This window comes from Gymnoscopelus braueri (genome assembly GCF_963280865.1).
Source record: "Gymnoscopelus braueri genome assembly, chromosome: 23".
NCBI classification, from domain to species: Eukaryota; Metazoa; Chordata; class Actinopteri; order Myctophiformes; family Myctophidae; genus Gymnoscopelus; species Gymnoscopelus braueri.
In genome coordinates this window covers 39,822,248-39,843,802 of record NC_137625.1, presented here as the reverse complement: position 1 = coordinate 39,843,802, position 21,555 = coordinate 39,822,248, and the positions used below count along the sequence as shown (strand labels likewise).

Here is a 21,555-nt window from a genome sequence, read left to right as displayed (position 1 = left end):
TCCTGTTCGAGCATTGTGCTACGATGTACCCACGTTCATGTTGTTTTGCTCATTAATTCCGCGAAATACGTCATTGATTGAATTTGAACCCTGTGTCTGTAGGCAATAATAGTTGTTGGATCCAGTTTCCATGGTGTATGATGACTTTCTGGGGATTTTAATCCATAAATTAAAGCTCAATTTAATCGCGTGACGGCGTCGCTTGCCGAGAAGAACAGATCTACAAGCTTGGATACAGCATACAGGATAGGTGGGCACTATAGGGACATCTGGGCACCTCGATGTAAAAGTGGCTATTTTGTCCAAAATGTTAAAACATACAATATTTGAAAAATGGTCTTAAAGGTAGGGTAAGTGATATGTTTTGGTTAAAACAAAAAGGCTTTTATTAAAAGGTTAAAGCACTATATATTCTGATAGTACTCATTACTATAGAGTGTTTGTTCAGTAACAGGAGTCTTCCTGTCTCTCCAGCTCTTTATTAAACAGAAAATACTTTTTCAGGTAGGTGACAACATTTCAGCCAATCAGGAGAGAGTACCCATTTATCAGCTTCATTTTTGCCAGACCCAAGGGGTCGGGCTTACATGAGGCTTTGTACCTGTTTCGTCCATACATGGGCATGGTCACTTTGTCCTCCGGCCCCAGCCAAAAAAAAGGCTGTCACTTTGTCCCCCGGCCCCAGCCAAAAAAGTCTGTCCCCCTTTCGTCCCCTTTCGTCACAAACTATTCATGACATCATTATTATGTCACAAGTATGTGAGGTGTGTTACATACTAGGACTTCATTCTGGGTCTGGCAGAACCAGGTCTCCTGGTCTTGTTGTAATGTTCCAGTTCCAATCTGGTCAGCTCATGTGTAAAGTGTCATCACTTCCAATTTCACTTGTTTAATCTGTATCCTGTCTGAGCTCTCTATCACGATTGGATAACATTTGAATTATGGAGTGAAACGAGATAAATTCAGGCTGAGTGTCAGGCTAATCCTGACCTGAAAATGCATTTTCTGTTTAATAAAGAGCTGGAGAGACATGGGAGACTCCTGTTACTGAACAAACACTCTATAGCAATGAGTACTATCAGAATATAGAACTATTTAACTCCTATTTTAAAGTCATAGTATGTTACTTTGCCCCGTGATTACATAACAAAACAAATATATGTGTAGTTGTATCATGTATGTGTGTGTATATATATACACACGTACGCACGCACGCACACATACACACCAATCATTTCCCTCTACACCAGCAGTTTTGGTTGCCAAAAACACCCCCATCTACCAAAACAAACTGACAACATCAAAACACAGCAAGAGGGCAGTGTATTTCTTCAGGTAAACACCACCACACGACTCCAGTCGTGCTGCTGCTATAGAGGGAAATGATTGATAAAGAATGTATTTATTGTGTTGTTTCTAATTAAAAAAATAAAAATAATCTCTGCTCTACTACCACCTGTGTCAGTTTGACAAAATGATGAGGTTTTATATTCCGAGAAGCTTCCTAGACTACTAATATATACAATTATATATATTCTTTTGTTGTAGAATGCTACGTTGATTTCTTGACGGGGGACTTTGATGTGAAGACGTACACTGCTCAGGCCCTCCACCATGCTTTCATCGCTGAGCAGCTGGCAAAGCTGGCACAGGGCATCAGCCAGCTGGACAAGGAGCTACACAGCCAGGTACACCAGTCTAGGGCTGGACAATTCACTGAACATATATCAAACCAATATATTTCAGGGCCAATAACCGACTTAATCTTGCTCATGTAGGTTAGTTGATTTCTTATATCAATGAATCGACACAAAAACATTCTTATATATATATTTTTATAATCGAGGATAATTAGTCTGGCTAGCCACTTAACCCTGTATAGCCTAATTCTTTGTTGCACAATGGTGGTGTACAAAAATAGCCAATCTACAAGCTTGCACCGCTTTGTGAGCTTGTAGATCGTGCTTGTAAATTCAAAAGTGTTTGTTTGCTTAAACTGTTAACAGCATTTTGTTACTATTTAGCTTTTTCATGATTATGCACTTAAAGGACGACTTCACCCATTTTCAATCTTAATATGATTGGTCCTCACTCACTAATGCTCATGATAAAATGGTACCATTTTTGTCTACTCGTCTGTGTCTCATGAGAGGGCTGTGGCCACTCCAGAAACACGCCTACCAGTGACATCATCATTAGACGTTTTTCTTTCAAACAATATATTTAAAAAAAAAATGTTTTTACGTGAGAACAATGGTTTTAATTATAGCATGCCAACTTTCCAGGAATAGAAAGCCTGCAGTTTCTATTAGCTTGGATTCCCCATCGATGATGTCACTGGTAGGCGGGTTTGTGAAGTGTCCACACAGCCCTCCTCTGAGACATAGACCGGATAGACAAAAATTACCATTTTATCATGAGCATTAGTGAGGACCAACTATATGAAGATAGATAGGTTGAAAATGTGTGAAGTGGTCTTTTAATGTATTTCATGTAATTGATTTTGAAATTGTGCTCATACTGCTGCTCAGGTGGTGGCCAGACATGAAGACTTACTGGCTCAAGCAACTGGGATAGAGTCTCTTGAAGGTAAAGCATGATTCTACCACCATCATAAAGGAGCACATTTTCTTTTTGTGTTCAGTAGTGCTAACGTCGCTGTCAGCACCTCTCAGGACTGACCACAAGAGGGAGATAGTGTCTTAAAGTAGAACCACACAAATTAACCAGCATGTCTTCCCCAATGCGTTTTACCCAAGGGCCAAATTATGTCTAGAATACCAAGGGAATACCAAGGGTTTTTGTTTTTTTATGCGCAGATAGTGTTGTTACTGCTCTTTCCATTATTGTGGGATCGCTTTAGCGATCACACTAATGTTATCTTCACTATTTGTGGGATCGCTTTAGCGATCACACTAATGTTATCTTCACTATTTATTGTCTCCGCCGTAGGTGGAGAGTATGTTTTCGCTTCGTCCCGCCGTGTGTGAGCATGGCCCCTAGCCAAGCTAACATTGGTCAAGCTCCACGTGACACGTGTCAATATGTTGACACCAATGCCTTTGATTGGCTAGAGGGACGCATGACGAAATACAATCCTATAAATAGGTGTGTCACTTCAAAAAGTCGTTTACGTTCTTTGAAGTGAGGTAAGACAGGATCAATCAGTCTTGAGAACGCCTAACATTGGTCAAGCAAAGGCGCAGAAGGCCAAAGCTAAGAAAGCATACTCATCTACAACAGTAACACAGAAGAGGACTATAGAGTTGAATTGATCCCACAACAAGGCCGAAGTCTTAATACTGTAACAATTGGCCACCTTGATCAAATACATTATGTAGCACTAGAGAAAACTGACATAGATCAAACACACCAATCAACTACTGAAACTGTTCAAGACAATGAAGATGAAGAAGACAGACAAGCATTTGAACAAACCAGTCAATTACGAGGACTCCCATATGACACATTGCTTCAAGAAGAACATTTTTTAGATGCAGACACTACATATTCAGTCGCCCCTATAGAACACCAAAAACCACGCGCATTCTACCAAGACGACCCGTTCTACCAAGACGACCCGTGCTATTAAAATAGCACGGGTCTGCTGGCGGAGACTTATTTTCTAGTTATTATTATTATTCCCCCTGTTTTTTGGGTCATATCAATGGAGAAATGCCATTTAGTGACGTCATAATGCATAATGCCATTCTAGTGAATGGTAATGCCATTCTAGTGACGTCATAATACTGATGTCATTGTATTATGACCCTACTATAACACTACTAACACTATCAATACTCAATACCAGCTCAACATTCTTAGCGATCCCACACTGTTTCTTCAGGAACAGTACTTTCTAGTTATTATTATTATCATTATCTTACTATTATGGCACCGGCCTATTTGGGAACGATGCAAATTTGGAATGCATGCCCTACCTGTTTATGCAATACCCATTGTACCTGTTGTACCCGTCTCTCGGTCTGTCTGTCTGTCTGTCTGTCTGTCTGTCTGTCTGTCTGTCTGTCTGTCTGTTCCTTTTATGCCCATATATGGAGATCTCTGTATCTGGCTGTCTGCCTGTGTCCCTTTATGCCCATATATGGATATATGTTATGACGGGGACAGGGGGCAGCACAATTGGCTCACAGGCTGCCTATTGGGAATGCATGAATCGTTGTCTGGGGTCCTGCATGGGTCTAACCTGGCCCCCTTATTTTCCCTCTAGTCTACACCAAATCCCTTCGCTGAAAACAGCTGATCTACAAGTATTGTGAGCTTCTGGATTAGCTATTTTTGCCAAATGTTTGCCTATTTTCACAGAATGTTTGCCTGCCATGCATGCCACACGAAAAAGTGGAGAGTCCTACGGATCCCAAGGAGGCAAAATCCAATGCAAAAACAATTGAGGAGGGAGACCGCTGTCTAATGCAAGAGAATAGTTTTAATGCCTGTTATAACGCCCATGATATGCCCATCATAAGCATGCTAGTGTTCACGGTTGAAAACACAACACAAACACGTGTTTAAAGATGTTTTTCCTCCATGATTTTCTTGTTGTGTTTGACAGGGGTCCTACAGATGATGCAGACGAGGATCAGCGCTCTGCAGGGGGCCGTTGACAGGTAACCATGTGTCTTCGTAGCCTCAGGCAGAGAGGATGTTGTCGGCTCTTGCATAGTCCTTATCTCAACACATTATGTGGATGTGGCCATTTAAAACAAAACGAAATACGCAAACCCCTTTCTTTCACCGTTTTTCCCATTTCATTTTTGCACACAAAATAGAAAGGCTTTGAATGTAATTGTTCAGAGCCTTCCATGACCTGAAGCTTTCCAGAACCCGTGAAGTTCTGTGATTGTTTTTTGTCCATTATAACCCGAAGGGGAGGTACGTCATTAAAAAAAGATGGTAACACTTTACTTAAAGGTCGTGTCTATAATACATTATAATCACATTTATAACGCATTTTAATGCACTTATAACATAAGGCATTATAACACTTGTTATAGATGTTTATCATTATGCATAACAACTTATAACAAAGGTTATGAAGTATTATAACTTATAATAATATCATTTATAAGTGTTGGTCATAATGCATTAGAAACTCAGTGGAACAGCACATTATAACTACCAGGTACCACTTTACTTAAAGGACTTGTCTATAATGCATTATAATCACATTTATAATGCATTAAAATGCACTTATAATGCTTCATATAGCATTATAATTATGCATAGACGTACAAAGGTCGTGTTATAGACGTGACCTTTAAGTAAAGTGTTATCAAAATGATATATATATATATATATATATATATTTATATATTTCTTTTTAAGAAATCTGAGTTCTGGACTCCCAGAACGCTGGGTTAGTACCACCTCCTGAGCAGGGCCCAGTTAGGTTGAAACCGAGCCATAGCGTATGGAAACACACCCAGAACCCGTGAAATATGTTTAAATGGCATAGTTCACTTAGTTCTTGTAGTCGTAAAGAGCTAACAGAGAGATGAGAGATGACACCCTGACCTGATGGCATGGTGTTAGTGGTGAATTCCACCACCATCCGCACTGAAGTTGTTGACATTCTCCAACATTTGTCACCACGAGCTCTGTGGTTTGTGAGCTTTAAGCCCTATATACTCATAGATTGGCTATTTTCACACTTTATTTTTTCCAAAATAGGGATGCCAGGTTGGAAGTAGTTGAACATGAGTTCAGAGAAGCAATCTTGTGACGCTATTGAATTGCACTGCCTCAGATGGTACATTATTCTTTCTGTTCAGTCAGCAGCAGCTTCTTCTGAAACCTGGTAAAAAATATATAATTTTGCAGTGCATTCTCTATCTATATGTATGTATACAAATGTATAAGGAAAGGGTATAAAATAATCTCTCATGTGTCTCATATGAGGTCTTATTCTACCATTTGAATCTCTCACACAGGTGATTATTTTGAGTGCATGGAGGCATTGAGGTGTCTTCTGATAAACGTTTCAATGCCATGGGTCCTTATTGAAGCTCTCGCACAATCTCTTTGTGTTCTCACACAGGATAAGGACTAAGATTGTTGACCCGTACAACAAAATTGTGGCCAGGACTACCCAACTCGCCAGACTGCAGGTAAACTCCAAGCCCCAACACACAGATCTGAGCCATGCACTACAAAGCAGGATCTTGTGCTTTAGCGAGGTAACTTCAGGTTTAACCCTGGGTTTTCTGGCTACAGTATAATGGCCAAAATATGGATGCCAGGTTGAAAGTCAGTTACATTTATAATAGGATTACATTTTATATAAGGCAACCTTTCTTTAGTGACCATAATGCTGCCCTGAACCCACTGGGCCCGTGTTCTGCAACTTCAAATTGTGATACATGCCATAGAATACCCATCTGGGTCTGACTTATTGGGTCTTGGGACTTACTGGGTCTTAATGGGTTAATTCTTGATTTTCTATCTCTCGCTCTGTCCCTTGCTGTGCGTGCGTGCGTGCGTGCGTGTGTGTCTCGCACATGTATGCAGTGAGCGCCTATGCAGAGCATAATTGGTTTGACCTTATTTTCCAAAGAGCACTTAAAATGTAGTCTACTATTTGGGGAAGTGTTGCATGGAGGCAGATAAGTATTGATAGTGTGTCTAAGGATAAAAGCCTTGAATAAAATCCCCTAATGTTGACTTAGTTACATTCATCCTGCTTTCAGCCAGTGTTTTAGTCAACATGTCTATATATATTTTGACTTATCTTGTGAGGGCTTTCCAATTATATGATCATTTGGAAATCCATTTGAATCTTCCCAAGACTGTCAGAGCAAAGATGCCCACTCCACAGGGTGGGGGGGACAAAAGTTGTTTTTGTTGATCCAGCACCCATTTTATTGGACATTGGGATGCGCATGTTTTTAATGGTTTATTTGCAGTGATATTATAAGCTTATTAATTTATGCCTTCACACAGTCTTTGTTTTTTGGCCAGCTGTCCTTCCTGCATTATTTGGCAGCTGCAACTGTGTTGCTTTTAGCATGGCTCATGTGTTTGAATTGTTCCTCTTTTGTCTAATGTTATAAGCTGGCTCCTCATTTGTAAAATATGCTGCTCTGCTGCCACTTTGCCATTGTTCATATGCCACAAACTTGTCCTTTTTATGTGAACATGCTCATAGCTACATTGAGGAAATCCTGGGCTGACTAAAGCTCATGGATTAGAGTTCTCATTTGCCATGACTGTTTATTTTTTTGTCATTTGGATCCCAGAGGCTAGCATGTCTTTCTCTTGGCTAACTGTCCGCTTTCTCTCTCTCTCTCTCTTTTTCATTCATATTTTCTTAACTCATTCACTGCCTGAATTATTTATGGCCGCGTTTGCCCACTGCCAGAGATTTTTAATTGAAAAAAAAAAAGTACTCCGGAGCCGAGATACAGATTTTTTAAGTTTTAAGTTAACAAGGAAGTGGATAGGAGTCTAGATCTTCGAAAAATCATATCTCCTTGGTCTTTGGGTCAAATTTGAAAACTTTTTTTCTTTTTTTTTAATTAAAATTACGTTTTTTACGTTCTTGGCAGAATTGGTAATTGGAAATAATTACGTTTTTTACGTTCTAGGCAGGGAATGAGTTAAGATATGTATGAAATACAACTGGGTAGGGTAGATACTTTCAGGTGCTCGCATACAATAACAGAAGACAATTCAATCCTTCAGGGTAAGAAACTAATGAGGAAGGAACAAGGATAATCAAATTATTGGCCGGTCATCACATTTTTGGCTTAGGAATGTGACCAAAACCAAAGAATATCCATGAATTCAAGTCTCCATGGGGTGACTAATCGATAGAAAAAAAGGCATTTTGGGGGTGAACTATCCCTTTAAGAATAATAATAGATAATATTAAATCCAAAATAAGCTCCATCCTCATTTGTCTTTCCCCATTTTTGTATTTCCAGCTGTTATATTTCATCACAAATAAACATGCTCTGAAACTGTGCCCACCTGATCACTTAACTTAACATGGCAGCCATTCTGCCGTGATAAGTGGTCAGTTGGGTGGGCCGCGAATGCTTTCAAGATTTTCAAGTGAGCCCTGGACCGGAAAAAGGTTGAAAAACCATACTGTTCTATCTATGACAATATCCAGTGGCTGCTATTCAGGCATAATATTTATTCTCTCCAGTCTTTATCACTGTCTTGTGTGTGTTTTATAGCACCTCGTCTTGTCAGAGACGACATGTTCCATATAAGAGAATGTTAAGCTGTCACTGTGTTCAATCACTGCCTCAATTAAATACTTGACAACTGTCCTTGAAGCGATGGTGCATATATAATCATGCACACACATGTAATGCACACACGCACGCACATGCTCTCACGCAGCGACTTGAGAAACACCTGCTGTACTCTGCATGCGGACAAGTCGTGCACAGTCAGTCACACGCGTGCATTTGCAACCGAGAAGGAACGTTGCTGGCCCGCTCTCTCTTGTTTGTGCAGCCGAGGGGAAGAATGTGATTAAATAATTGATAAAATGTGGTCTGAATAAAGGTCACTGTGATTCTGCGACTCACTCCTGGGCTGCTTGGTCTGTTCTGAGGGTTCACACTGTGTGTGTGTGTGTGTGTGTGTGTGCTTTATATTACTATACTTTGTGAAGTCGAAATATCCACACAACTACTCTAGAATCTGAGAATTAGAATATAATGGGACTGTTTTCCTGGTACTCACTCATCAAGAGAAATGGTTGTTTTATGATTAAAAACGATTTGGGAGTTTAGGCTTACAATTGGGAAAAGATTCAGGTTGGGGTTATTATAAGGATTAGGAATATATAGAATTTTAGGTTTAGGAGTTAGTTTTGGATGATTACGCCCTGTGTCGCCGTGCTGAGCTTATAGATCGGGTATTGTCGGTTTTGGGTTACGGTTAAAAATGGTAAAAGAATTTTGAAAAATGGAATGCATGAAATTGCTTTACTAAAATATTTATGTCTTCACAAGTATAGTAATACAGACGTGTGAGAGAGAGAGGAGAGAGAGAGAGAGAGAGAGAGAGAGAGAGAGAGAGAGAGAGAGAGAGAGAGAGAGGAGAGAGAGAGAGAAGAGAGAGAGAGAGAGAAGAGAGAGAGAGAGAGAGAGAGAGAGAGAAGAGAGAGAGGAGAGAGAGAGAGAGAAGAGAGAGGAGAGAGAGAGAGAGGAGAGAGAGAGAGAGAGAGAGAGAGAGAGAGAGAGGAGAGAGAGAGAGAGAGAGAGAGAGAGAGAGAGCGAGCGGGGTGTCCCTTCAGCTCTTAGCTGTGCTTGCAGCCTTCCAGCCTGTGCTGGCTCTATGACTCAGCCAGCCAGTGCTCTCCTCTACCAGAGTAACCATCGCTCATGCATCCACTTCCTATGTCACTGTGCACAGAAGCTAGAAGGATGATGGTCCCCTGGCTCTGGAAATCAACAGACCACAGTCTCTCTCAATCTCTCTCTCTCTCTCTCACACACACACACACACACACACACACACACACACACACACACACACACACTAGAACTGCAATGATCGATACTTTCTTGGTGATTCAAAAAGCCCTTTTTTTCATAGTTATATTTGTTTATTTTATATATCAATGAACTGACATGAACAATTTCTAATTTATTTTTTATAATCGACTAAATCGATTAGTCTGATTATTACCACTTAATCCCCAATTTTTAAGACATTTTGAGAAAAAAATATTCGATTTACCCCTCCCCAAAATCGATTAATAATCGATTACATTGAATTTGTTAAATTAACTGTTGCACCCCAAACACGAGCAGTGCGCACACACGCACGCACACACGCACGCACACACGCACGCACAGAGCGACTTAATGTTTCCGTCTCTCTCCTGATTGCTTAATGTCAAATGCAAAGGTTATGCACAGGAAAGGTTCAGGAGTCATCTGAATGTTGTGTTGCGTCTCAGCCTACCCCCCCCCCCCCCCGATCCACACTGGACCCATTCCCGCATTTCAGTTGAGATAAAGCACTCCATTTGTCATGTATGGTGCTGGAGATTAGCTTTTTCTCAATCATCATGCACACACGCACGCACGCATACACACACAACGCGAGATGTGTAATACACAAACGATTTTGCCTTCGCACAAACCTGTGGTGTGCATAACACTTCAATGGAAGTAGACTAAACCTTTTCAAATGTCTTCCTACCTAATTCTATTCAGGGCCCGTTTGGAAATCTCTAAAGCGTTCATGGGCCGACCCATCTGACCACTTAACCGTTCGGCTGCCATGTTACGTGGTCAGATGAGTGGGCCGCGTGGAGGTAGAGCGGACGCTTGGGGAAACGGAAGGCTCCCAGTTCGATCCCTGGGTCAGTGGCAAAGTGTCCTTGAGCAAGACACTGACTGCTCCCGATGAGCAAGTTGGTGCACTTTTGGATAAAAGGCACTGTATAAATGTATTAATGCACCGTTAACCATTTTCAGAGCATGTTTATTTCAATGATCAATCAATCGATTTTGTACCCGCTTGGCTAGTACAGTATACTTAAGTGCCTATCACAATGATGGGAAAGTTTAAGTTTGGTCTCGCAATGAAAACAACATTTTCTAGGTCATAAAGAAAAAATACCATATCATATACTGTGTGTGTGTGTATATATATATATATATAATGAATGAATGAATGAATGAAATTCTTATTTTCGTGTCATGCCACCATTTTGGCCCATCCCATATGGGATTATATGACACATTACACAAAAAGAAAACAAGACATTAACAGTCCTTCCTGTTCATATTACATCCTTCCTTATAACATACCACTTAAATAAAACATGCGTATAGTACTTATATGAACAAAATAAGAACAAAAAAGACAATGCCATTTTACATATAAATGGCCCTCCTCCTCATTGACCAGGCCTTGTCAAGAAATGAAGCAAATGAAAAAATGTCATGTTGAAAGAGACATTTCAGTTTCTCTGAATCCTCCAACCACACAAGTTCATACTTAGGATCTACCTTATTAAAAAGTCTCTGCCTGAGTTGTAGAATGGACAATACAAAACAAAATGCATTTCATTTTCAATTTCATTAAGATCACACAAACCACATAATCTATCCTCCTCAACCGTGCCTACATATCTACCCGTCTCAATATGAAGACCAAGTATGCCAGCCCTGATTTGAGCACATAGGCTTCGTTTCTTTTTTGACAAATGATACAATACATAATTTTCTGGACAATAGACATGCTTTATCTCACAATACGTACGAAGCTTTGGTTTACACCATATATCCAGAGCCCATCTGTCCTTTATTTGTTGAAAAATAGTTTCTTTTATTACCATAGTCTCTACTTTTTCTTTATTATAAAAATGGTCTTCATACCCTGCTCTCAAAAGAATGTCATACATGTCCGTAGCCCATGCGCCCTTGATCAAAATGTCCCACTCGAAGACCTTTCTTACAATTCTATTGGTGTTCAGCCCCAGTATTCTATTCCACAAACGTACCATGTGCTCACTCCACCGTACCTCATTGGTTCCCGCCCCATATCTCCCATGATGGCCAGGGTTGGCGTAAATTTGTGTACTCCCAAGAAGTACCGCATTGCTCTATTGTGGACAGCCTCACTTTTAGGATATTGTTTAAATCCCCTCACTCCTGCTACGTAATCCAACACTGGACACACACAAGCCTGGTATAGTTTGGAGTAGGTAGAGAAACCCATATCCCTCAGGGTGCTCTATTTGCTGATTCTGTCAATATTCAATCAATTATAAAATGCATATGCTCATCCAAATAAAAGCCCAGATATTTATAGAACTTTGTATAATTCAACTTTGATCCCCCAAATTGGAATTGGAAGTCACTTGTGCGCATGGCAGGGTTTTTAAAATGCATGATTTCAGTTTTCTTGTCATTTATCAAAAGTCTCCATTTTTTACACCAGTTACTTGCACATGTTAGCATTCTTTGTAAGTCAAGTTCTGTCTCTGCTATTAAGATAATGTCGTCAGCATACATTAAAATGCTGACATATTCACTTCCATATTTGACTCCACAATTTAGTGGTTTGATTTGATTAGCTAAATCATTAATAAATACAGCGAACAAGGTAGGGGACAAAGCGTCCCCCTGTTTCACTCCTGATGGTGTGGGAAACCAGTTGGTACAAGCATCATTTACCTTTACACATGCTTGTGGTGCACTATAAAGTGAGCTAATTGCCTGATAAAACTTTCCATCTACACCAGTCTTAATCAATCTATAGGCAAGAAGGTCTCTATTGACAAAATCAAAGGCTTTTTGGAAGTCAATAAAGCACACGTATGTTGATTTGTTTACCTTCAGTCTATTTCTTACTATGGCACATACTGTATAAATGTGGTCAATACAAGCCCTGGCTTTACGAAAGCCATTCTGCTCCTCTACCAGAAGCTGTTCTTTCTCTAAAAATTCCATCAATCTCTCATTAAGTAAAGATGAATACAATTTATAAACTGTGCTCATCAAACTAATTCCCCTATAATTAAGGGGAACTCTAGGATCATTTTTCTGTGATTTTGGTATGGGGCTTATGATGGACTTAGACCATATTGATGGTATTCTACTGTGTTCAAAACAATTGTAAAACAAATTAAACAAAAATTGGGCAAGCTTAGGTGATTTTAGAATTTCATTTGGTAGGTCTTCTATACTTGTAGCTTTTCCTATTTTAGCTTTATCAATAACCTTTAGCACTTCCCCCATAGAAATCTCCCTATTAAGGTCCCCATTACTTTGAAATGTTACTTCTTGCATTTCTTTTTCCCAGTTGTTTTTTAATCGACACATTTCCTGAAAAAAATCATCATCAAAGCCTATTGCATAATTTTCAAATAGAGTGGCAATTTTTTTTCCCCATTTAGACAACACTTGTGAAGTCTCTCTTATCAGATTTCCCCCTTCTCCCCATACTTCCATTGGAATTAATTTTTTACGTCTTGGTCCTAACTTATTAATTTCACTCCAGAAGTGCTGAGGGCTTGATGATTGGATTTCTTCCAGATACAATAGCTGACCTCTTTGGTATCTCCGTTTAAAGAAACGGTATCTCTTATCAAATGCATGCTGACATTGTCTGAAATTATCTAACAGTTTCTGCCTGTCCCCTATAGCTCCTTTACATCTTAAAAACAATCGTTCTGAACTATGCATAGAGTACCACAGATCCTGCAACTCTTTATTCCAGTATGGTTTGCTTTGCTTAATTCTCTTTGTTTTAGTAGTATATGGCTTGTCCTGGGAGTATTTTCCCATTTCATCATGGACTAATTTACATAGATCACCATACCAACTATCTAACATCTCCTGTGTAGTAAACCAAGCCTGCTGTCTATCCACCAGGTCTATCAATGCTTTGCATCTCATATTAGAACACAAAAAATCATTTGGTAGTTTTCTGCTTACACTTCTTTTATAAGGTTTAAATTGTTGGTCTCTTTCCCTCGCTAAATCTACATCTATCTTAGTTCCATAACCTACTGTAAAATCCATTACTAACAGGGAATGGTCAGGCACTTTACTACGTTCTCCAATGAGATGCATGCAACCAGTTAATTCTACCATTTGATTAGAAGTTATCACTTTGAACAATGTACATGTTTTCAAACACTCATAAGGAGTTGCTATATAATCTACAACTGCTTTTCCTTTTATAGATACTGAGGTGTAGTTGTCATTTAGTGGACATATTCTGCCATTTACAATACACATTTTGGAGTCTTTAAGAAATTCTATCAATGATTCTCCGTGTTTATTTACCCCCTCATCTAGAACAACTCTCATTGGCACATCATCAATTTCCCTCACATAGTCCTCTAGGTTACCAGTTCTACCATTTACATCACCACAAACAGAAATAGCATCCACATCGGAATATAAATACATGTGACTCAGTAAATGACCAAAAAAACCGGATGCATCTCTTCCCCATGGGGATGTCTCAGGGGGAAGGTAGCATGAAAAAACAACAAAACAATATTGTGAACTCAAGCTAACAAAATGTAAACCAAGAATTCCATCCACCTCTTTACTGATCACTTTAATTTTATATGAACTTAATAAGTCACATTTAACACGAATACCAACACCCCCTGAACCCTTTGGTGCCTTAACATGCTTTTCTCTATTATTCCCATACCAGACATACCCATCCAAGTCAATAGAAGCCTCTCCCGTTAAATGAGTTTCATTTAATGAGATTATGTCTGGTCGTAGGTGATTTAAAATCACAGTTCTTAACTCACGGTTCTTGTCTGTCCATCCGTTTACATTCCAGTGGATTAAAGAGAGATTTTTGGCAACAATCTGTGTGGTTGTAGACGCGGCTCACTTCTCTCCTTTTTTCTCTGACGTCACAACCCTGACAACTCCGGAGCGGTCAGGTTCACGTCCACGTCCAGTGTCCCGTCTCATTACTCGGCCATTCCCGGTGATGAAGAAGTCCTTTCCCGATGGCATCTCTTCAAGGATAGTTCTGAAGTTGAGATCGATCAGACGTTCAGTGTGTGATTTGGCTGATCTAATATAGACCTTGCCAAACGTTGTGTTGTCCTTAAGCTCCCTTTTTTGTCTCAGCACTGCCACTTTATCTCCAGTTGTGTTCAGTTCCATCTTAATCACCCCGGGCCCCGTCCTCTCGGTACCAGCCGTTCCACGGCAATAATCATTGGTACCGGGTCGCACCGCAGCCCCTCAGCCAGCAGCGTGTTCATTCTCTGCATAAGATCCTCACCCTCTTCAAACAGCAGGCCCGAGATAACGATGGAAACATCGGGGTCGAATTCTGCACGTTTAACTTTCTTGTTAAAGTTGGCTTCCACCTGGTCGATTCTCGCAATTACGTGCCCGATTTCCATATCCACATTGGCTTGAATCTCGCTTTGTTTTTTTTGCAGTTCTTCTCTCATGTCGTCTTGGTTCTGCTTTACCAGTGTAACCATCGAGTCACGCAGACTGTTGATTTTACCATCAAGTTGTTTCTCCAGAGAGGAACCCATTTGTTCAATTTTGTCTTTAAATGTCTTCTCCAGCGAGCAGCGTGTCTCGTCCATTTTCTCATTTAGTTTCTTCAGCTCTTCCATGACCGACATATCGTTTAGAGCCGTGTCTTTTTTAGCACTTCTGAGCGATATCTTATCACCTCCGTCACTCATATTTAATACTCTTCAATTTGATAACACTTATATGTCATTTCGATTTGTTTGTCTCCGTTTATCTTATTTTGTTCTCTGAATTTGTTTGGAGCACACGCAAACGCGCGTCTCCGTCTCCAACAGGAAGTCAAGGTATATATATATATATATATATATAGGTTGAGAATCGCTGGACTAATGTGATTCTATACAATGTTCCATCCATCTTAATCCATACTTTTGTCATGTTTTCAGTTCATCGTTGTGTTGTTTGAGTAAATATCGGGGCAATTGTTCAGTTTTACTCAAAGCCTTTCTGAAATGAGCCTTTTTGTGAAGTGGATTTGAGAGGAAATCGGTGTTAGTTGTGGCCCTCTTTGATTAACCCATTAAGACCGGGAACGCATCTGTGTCATTTTAAGATTTATTTGGCTATTCAAAATGACACAGATGCCTTCCCGGTCTTAATGGGTTAAGCATCTATTAAATCACAGGCTCTAAGTAAAGATCTGTGACCTGGCCTTGAGTGGTGCTTTCATCATGTAATTGGTTTCATGGAACAACACTTTCACCAGCGACGGGTGGAAAGTAACTTGGTACCAATCTTGAATTACTTTTACTTCACTTGAACATTTAAAATGTTCTACTCCACTACATCTCAGAGGCAATTATTGTACTTTTTTACTCCACTACAATTATCTGACATCTTAAGTTGCAAGTTTACTTTACAGATTCTGGGGAAAAAAATCGAAATGATACATGTTTGTCACACGACCCCAGAGATAATGATAAAAAAAAAGTCACATTGAGAGACAAATCTCTTTTTTTACAAAGGAGACCTTGCCAAGATGGCAATCATCATAAAACAATGAAAACATTATCCCACAAAGAGATTTTTAAGATAGAAAAAATAAACAACATTTAACCACTTGAACGGCTATTTTGTATATATCTGTGTCATTTTATATTTATTTATAGCAGATCTACAAGCTCATAGCACGGCACCGAGTGCCGCGCTATGAGCTTGTAGATCTGCTATTTTTGAAAAGTCATGAACCCTTTTTGCGAATCTTTGAATATATATATTTCTAAAGCAAACATTTGTAACTGAAATCTTTGCGTCCAGGGCTCCCTGGAACAACATACTGTATTTTGAAATTCTTTATTTTTATTTTTTTCTCTCCAAAAACTGTTTGGATTTCGTTTTTTTTTTTTAATCCTCAGATCTTAATGGTTTAAGTGGTTGAAACAGAGTAGCAGTCAGACAACCAACAGCAAATGGAATAGAATCTGCTTCTGAAACAAGGAAAACATCTGACCTTTATTTTGAAATCACAAAAAGAGACGAGAGAGGCTCAGTTTTCCCTGAATGGCAGAAAAATCTGCCGTCATTATTGGATTTAAAGTAATTCTAAATAATTCTGTTCCGTAATCGTATTACATTAAGCCTTCTACAAGGTTATTTTGTTACAGGGGAGTGGGAGCTGGCACATGTCCTTATCACATCCGTTATGATCCAACTAGCTGAAGCCACTAGAAGTATTTTTAGCTGTAATTAGGCATGACATTCTTATTTAAAAGAGCCAATTAACATTTTATAATTTAGGTATTTAGCAGACGCTTATCTGTACCCAGCCTGAGCTACCAAGTGCAAGGTCGAGTATTTGACACGGGGAAAGTCACTTACCACCAGGCCAGATTGTACTGGTTTTCCATGACCACAATATGGGTGCAACTATCAATTATTGTCTTTAGCTGTTATTCTATTGATTACTTTTTCAAATCGAGAAGCCCATTTTTTTTATAATTTGGTACATCTTGTACCTATGTCAATGAATTGATGCAAAAAAATCGAATCGATTTTCTTTTATAAGCGACTAAATCAATTAGTATGATTAACCACTTAAAACCCATTTTATATTTAGTTGCACAACAGTGTCGCACAAAAAATAGCCAGAATAGCCGATCTACAAGCTCACAACACGGCGCCTCCCAACGCGTTGTGAGCTTGCAGATCTGCTATTGTCGAAAATCTATTATTTTATCGACAACGGGAATTAGGTTCAAAGATTTAGTCAGGTCAGGTGCTGAAGGAGTACATCATGGTTTGTGGAGGTACGAACACTGGGTTGCAGCATTGCATCTGGCAGTTTATTAACCCATTAAGACCTGAGGCCGATTCTACAAATGCCTTCTAAATCCTAACAGTTTTCTGAAAAACGTATGTTGCTGTATCAGTGGTGCTCAAACCTTTTCAGGTTGCGGACCCTCATCTCAAAATATGTTGTACCAGGAAACCCCAGAAGCAAAGATTTGAGTTAAAATGTTAAAAATATATATCTTCCTGATTTTCCTAAAATAGTAGATCTACAAGCTCATAGCGCGGCACAAAGTGACACACTATGAGCTTGTATATCTGCTTGTATATCTAAAAGCATGTGTAGTAGGCGGCTAATTTGTGCCTGATGGAAAATTACATAATATTAAAATACTACAAACGCACGCATGCCGAGATTTCATGCTTTTTAAAAGCTATAATAGGCCTATAGACAGATGTCATTAATTTAATTCCTGCATTATTTCACCTGCGGTTTATCCAATATTAATTAATAATTATATTTGATTGACCCAAATCCACCCAAACTGCAGTTATCTGCGCATCTCTAACCCACACGCACTTTTTTTATTTTTTACTTGCTAAAACCCTGTCTCATAGGCACAGTGACTTGCAGTGTAAGAACAGCAGTGGTGTTGTTGCTTACAGCACCAGTCCTCAAAGCCCAGCATGACAGACAGGCAAAAATAAAAATAGATGACCTACAAGCTCGGCTGTATCCCGAAATGTTTGAATTGCGCTTAAGTGGTTAATGGTATTGTATTGGTTTTGATGTAACCACCCTGTACTACCTGTACCTGTATCTGTGAACAGAATAAATGCTCACAACATATATGTCTACAACAGTGGTTTTCAACCTGTGGGCAGCGAGGGTACTGCAACTGGGCCCCCCAAATAATTGGTCTGCAATGTTCTTCTGTCCGTCCCCAGGTGGCGTGCGACCTTCTTCGGAGGATCATTCGTATCTTGTACCTCAGCAAGAGGCTCCAAGGCCAGCTCCAGGGTGGCAGCAGGGAGATCACCAAGGCAGCTCAGAGCCTCAACGAACTGGGTAAGCAGTTACACTCATACCGCTGACCTCACCCGGGGGGGTTGATGCTCTGGCATGTTTAGTCCGGTCTTTTTGGTTTATCTTTGGCCAGGCGTTTGGTGCTTTCCCGAGCTGCAGCCCCTAAAGCCTGTTACTGTACATTAAGCCAGGCCTATGTATGTTTAAGGAGATACATATGTGTGTGTGTGTGTGTGTGTGTGTGTGTGTGTGTGTGTGTGTGTGTGTGTGTGTGTGTGTGTGTGTGTGTGTATATGTGTATATGTGTGTATATGTATATACATATATATATATATATATATATATATGACACATACACACATATATATATATATATATATATGACACATACACACATATATATATGACACATACACACAGTCTCATGAGTTCTCCAGTACATGAGTCAGAGCAGCTTGTTCGCTGCAGGGAGCGAGCGTTCACCTTTTCCTTGACCTTCAGCTCCCCTTCACGGAGGCCGTAGCGGCTACCTTTTGTAATTCAATCATTCCCCACCCGTTGTTTCTCCATCGCACAGCGACCATCCTTCAATATTTTCAGATTTCACACACGTGCTGTACATACACTCATCCACACATCCATCACAATATTAATTTGGTGTGTGTGTGTGCGTGAGGGTTACCGCCCGGCCACCCTGTGGAGGACACTGTGACCTTGTGTTGTCAGCACATGGAAAGTGATGGTGATGCACGGGCCAGCGTTGCCAGATTTCGCAACCAAGGTCTACGAAAGCAAGCCCAAAAGAAACGACTAGGCACTCGCACATCGCATGATCACACATGCACACACACACACACACACACACACACACACACACACACACACACTCGAAAAAGCCATTAACAACTTTAACCCGAAATACATCGGCTATTTGAAAATAGCCAATCTACAAGCTCACAACGCGTCGCATCGTGAGCTTGAAGATCTGCTATTTTCAAAAAGTCGTGCAATTTAAAACATATATATTTTGAATATTTTTGAAACATTTTAACGACACAAATATTGTATGGGGGTCCCTGGCACAATATTTTCAGATGGGGCTCCGCTGACAAATACACATAATTTGGGGAGGTCCTTGACAAACATTTGAGAACCACTGATTAAAACAACATCTAGGAAGGAAGCCCAAATAAGCAACTACACTTTAGAAACAGAAGCAACTTGCAACTACAGTACCAATAAATAATATAATATAATATATAATAATATAGTATTTGCAAGCAACTTTGTCGCTTATAATAAGCAGACGTGGCAACACTGCACGGGCCGCCACCGCCAACATTTATCTATGTGGTATAGATAGAGGCCTGGGTTATCGCCAGTGTTGCCAAGTGCTGTTATTATAAGCGACTTTGGGCTTGTTTTTCTGTATAGTAAAGTTTATTGGTAGTTGCGGGTTGCGGACCACCCTCTCAAAATATTTTGTAACAGGGTGGCAAGACTTTTTTGGGAAATAGCCGATCTATAAGATCACAATATGTCGCATTGCGACGCGTTGCGAGCTTAGATCGGTTATTTTCAAATAGTGTATGTACGATATAGTGGTACAACTGGTCGCTTCTTTTGGCCTTGTTTTCATAGACCTGGCCGCTTGTTTCTCTCGCAAAATCTGGCAACACTGATTATCTCAAGGCATTAAGTGTGGCACAGCCAACAACAAGGGCAAGTGCTTTCAGCAGCGTAGGGCAACTAGTCTGTGACCGCTTCCCATAACACAGATGAACAAGGCATGGGGGCAGGTGGAAAGTGTGTGTTTCGATATACAAAGCAACCGCACACGCATGCACGCACACAAACACACAAACACACTCACACAAACAAACTCAGACACATGCCTACACATGACAAACCCTCTGTCTTTCTCGCTCTCTTCCGCTCCTTCAATGCGCGCGCGCACAGCCACACACACACACACACACACACACACACACACACACCCCACACACACACACACACACACACACACACACACACACACACACACACACACACACACACACACACACCATTGCCACACACCACCCACCATTGCCTTCCAAGGGCCTTTGAAAGGGGTCAGGGTCCTTTAGAGTTGTCCAGCTCTATCACCTCTCATGCTGTAGGTGATAGGGTGGGATTTCACCTGCTGTGCCAGAGGCTTGATAGCCACAATGCCAACTATGATGTCACTGGTAGGAGTAGAGGCATGGTTTGTGTTCAGTAGTGCAGTGGTTCTCAAACCTTTGAATGTCTTTGGCCGCGGACCCCCACTGTTTTGTGCCCAGGGAACCCCATACGAGTTTGTGTTGTTGAAATTATTTTAAAATATTCAGCTTTTTTTCAAGATTTTGTTTGGAAATGTTGCATTGTGAGCTTGTAATGTTTATAGGGTTAAAGTGTTTGAACTGATTTTGATGTTATATTAATTAATTTTGCTCGGACCCCCTCAAGGACCCCTGGGGGTCCACCAAACCCCACTTTGAGAACCACTGCAATAGTTTGTGTACATGTTCAGCCACTGTCACAAAACTCTGTCTAAACTGTATGATTTAGAATTGACTCGAGCACATTTTAATTCCAAAGGTTTGAGAGCCTTTAGTGACAAGACAGTTTTTGTTCAGCTCATTCCTTACTTTTGGCTTGTAGCTTGAGTACTCAGTTTGTAAACTTCTTGGTCAAATCGAGTACTTTCATCGTTTTTAACGCTATCACATTGAATCCTATAACCCTACGGCAATAGATGATTTTAGACAGTGCAACAAGATTATGTACTTTGATCAGCCTTATATGGCCTTGTCTGACTATCAACAAAATACATTTTGGGACTTTTACTAGATATTGAATCACAAATGACAAAATAAGTATATTAACCCAGAAAGGTTTTGTAATTGCACTTCTCCAGTAAATGTAATACACAAGAGAAAAATATATTCCCCTCTATTCCCCAGTGATACTCTGCCTTCTTTAAAACCTTATCAAGCTCATATTGACTGACTGCAACCTGCTGGCTGGAATGCCAAAGGTTTGTCTGGCAAACTGAAATCTAAACAGACATGTTCCATGTGACATTTCCAGCATTGAGTCTGGTCGGGTATTCCTTAATTACAAAATGTAGGTTAGGCCGTCTACTCCTTCCCCCTTCCTTTCTTCAATTAATGGACTCGGATGGAGAGGGCCTCCCTGGGGAGTTGATATGGTTAACTCCATTTCACATGTGGGATTTTGTCC

General features: G+C 40.2%; 1 protein-coding gene across 1 annotated transcript in view; it reads left to right on the top strand.

Moving 5' to 3' along the window:
- cog5 (component of oligomeric golgi complex 5) overlaps window positions 1-21,555 on the top strand; it is an 85,660-nt gene that overhangs the window by 109 nt on the left and 63,996 nt on the right. The window contains exons 2-6 of the mRNA XM_080420665.1: window positions 1,549-1,688; window positions 2,532-2,589; window positions 4,574-4,628; window positions 6,059-6,128; window positions 18,210-18,330. Of these exons, the coding sequence (XP_080276791.1) occupies window positions 1,549-1,688; window positions 2,532-2,589; window positions 4,574-4,628; window positions 6,059-6,128; window positions 18,210-18,330 (444 nt within the window). The remainder of the gene's footprint in view (window positions 1-1,548; window positions 1,689-2,531; window positions 2,590-4,573; window positions 4,629-6,058; window positions 6,129-18,209; window positions 18,331-21,555) is intronic.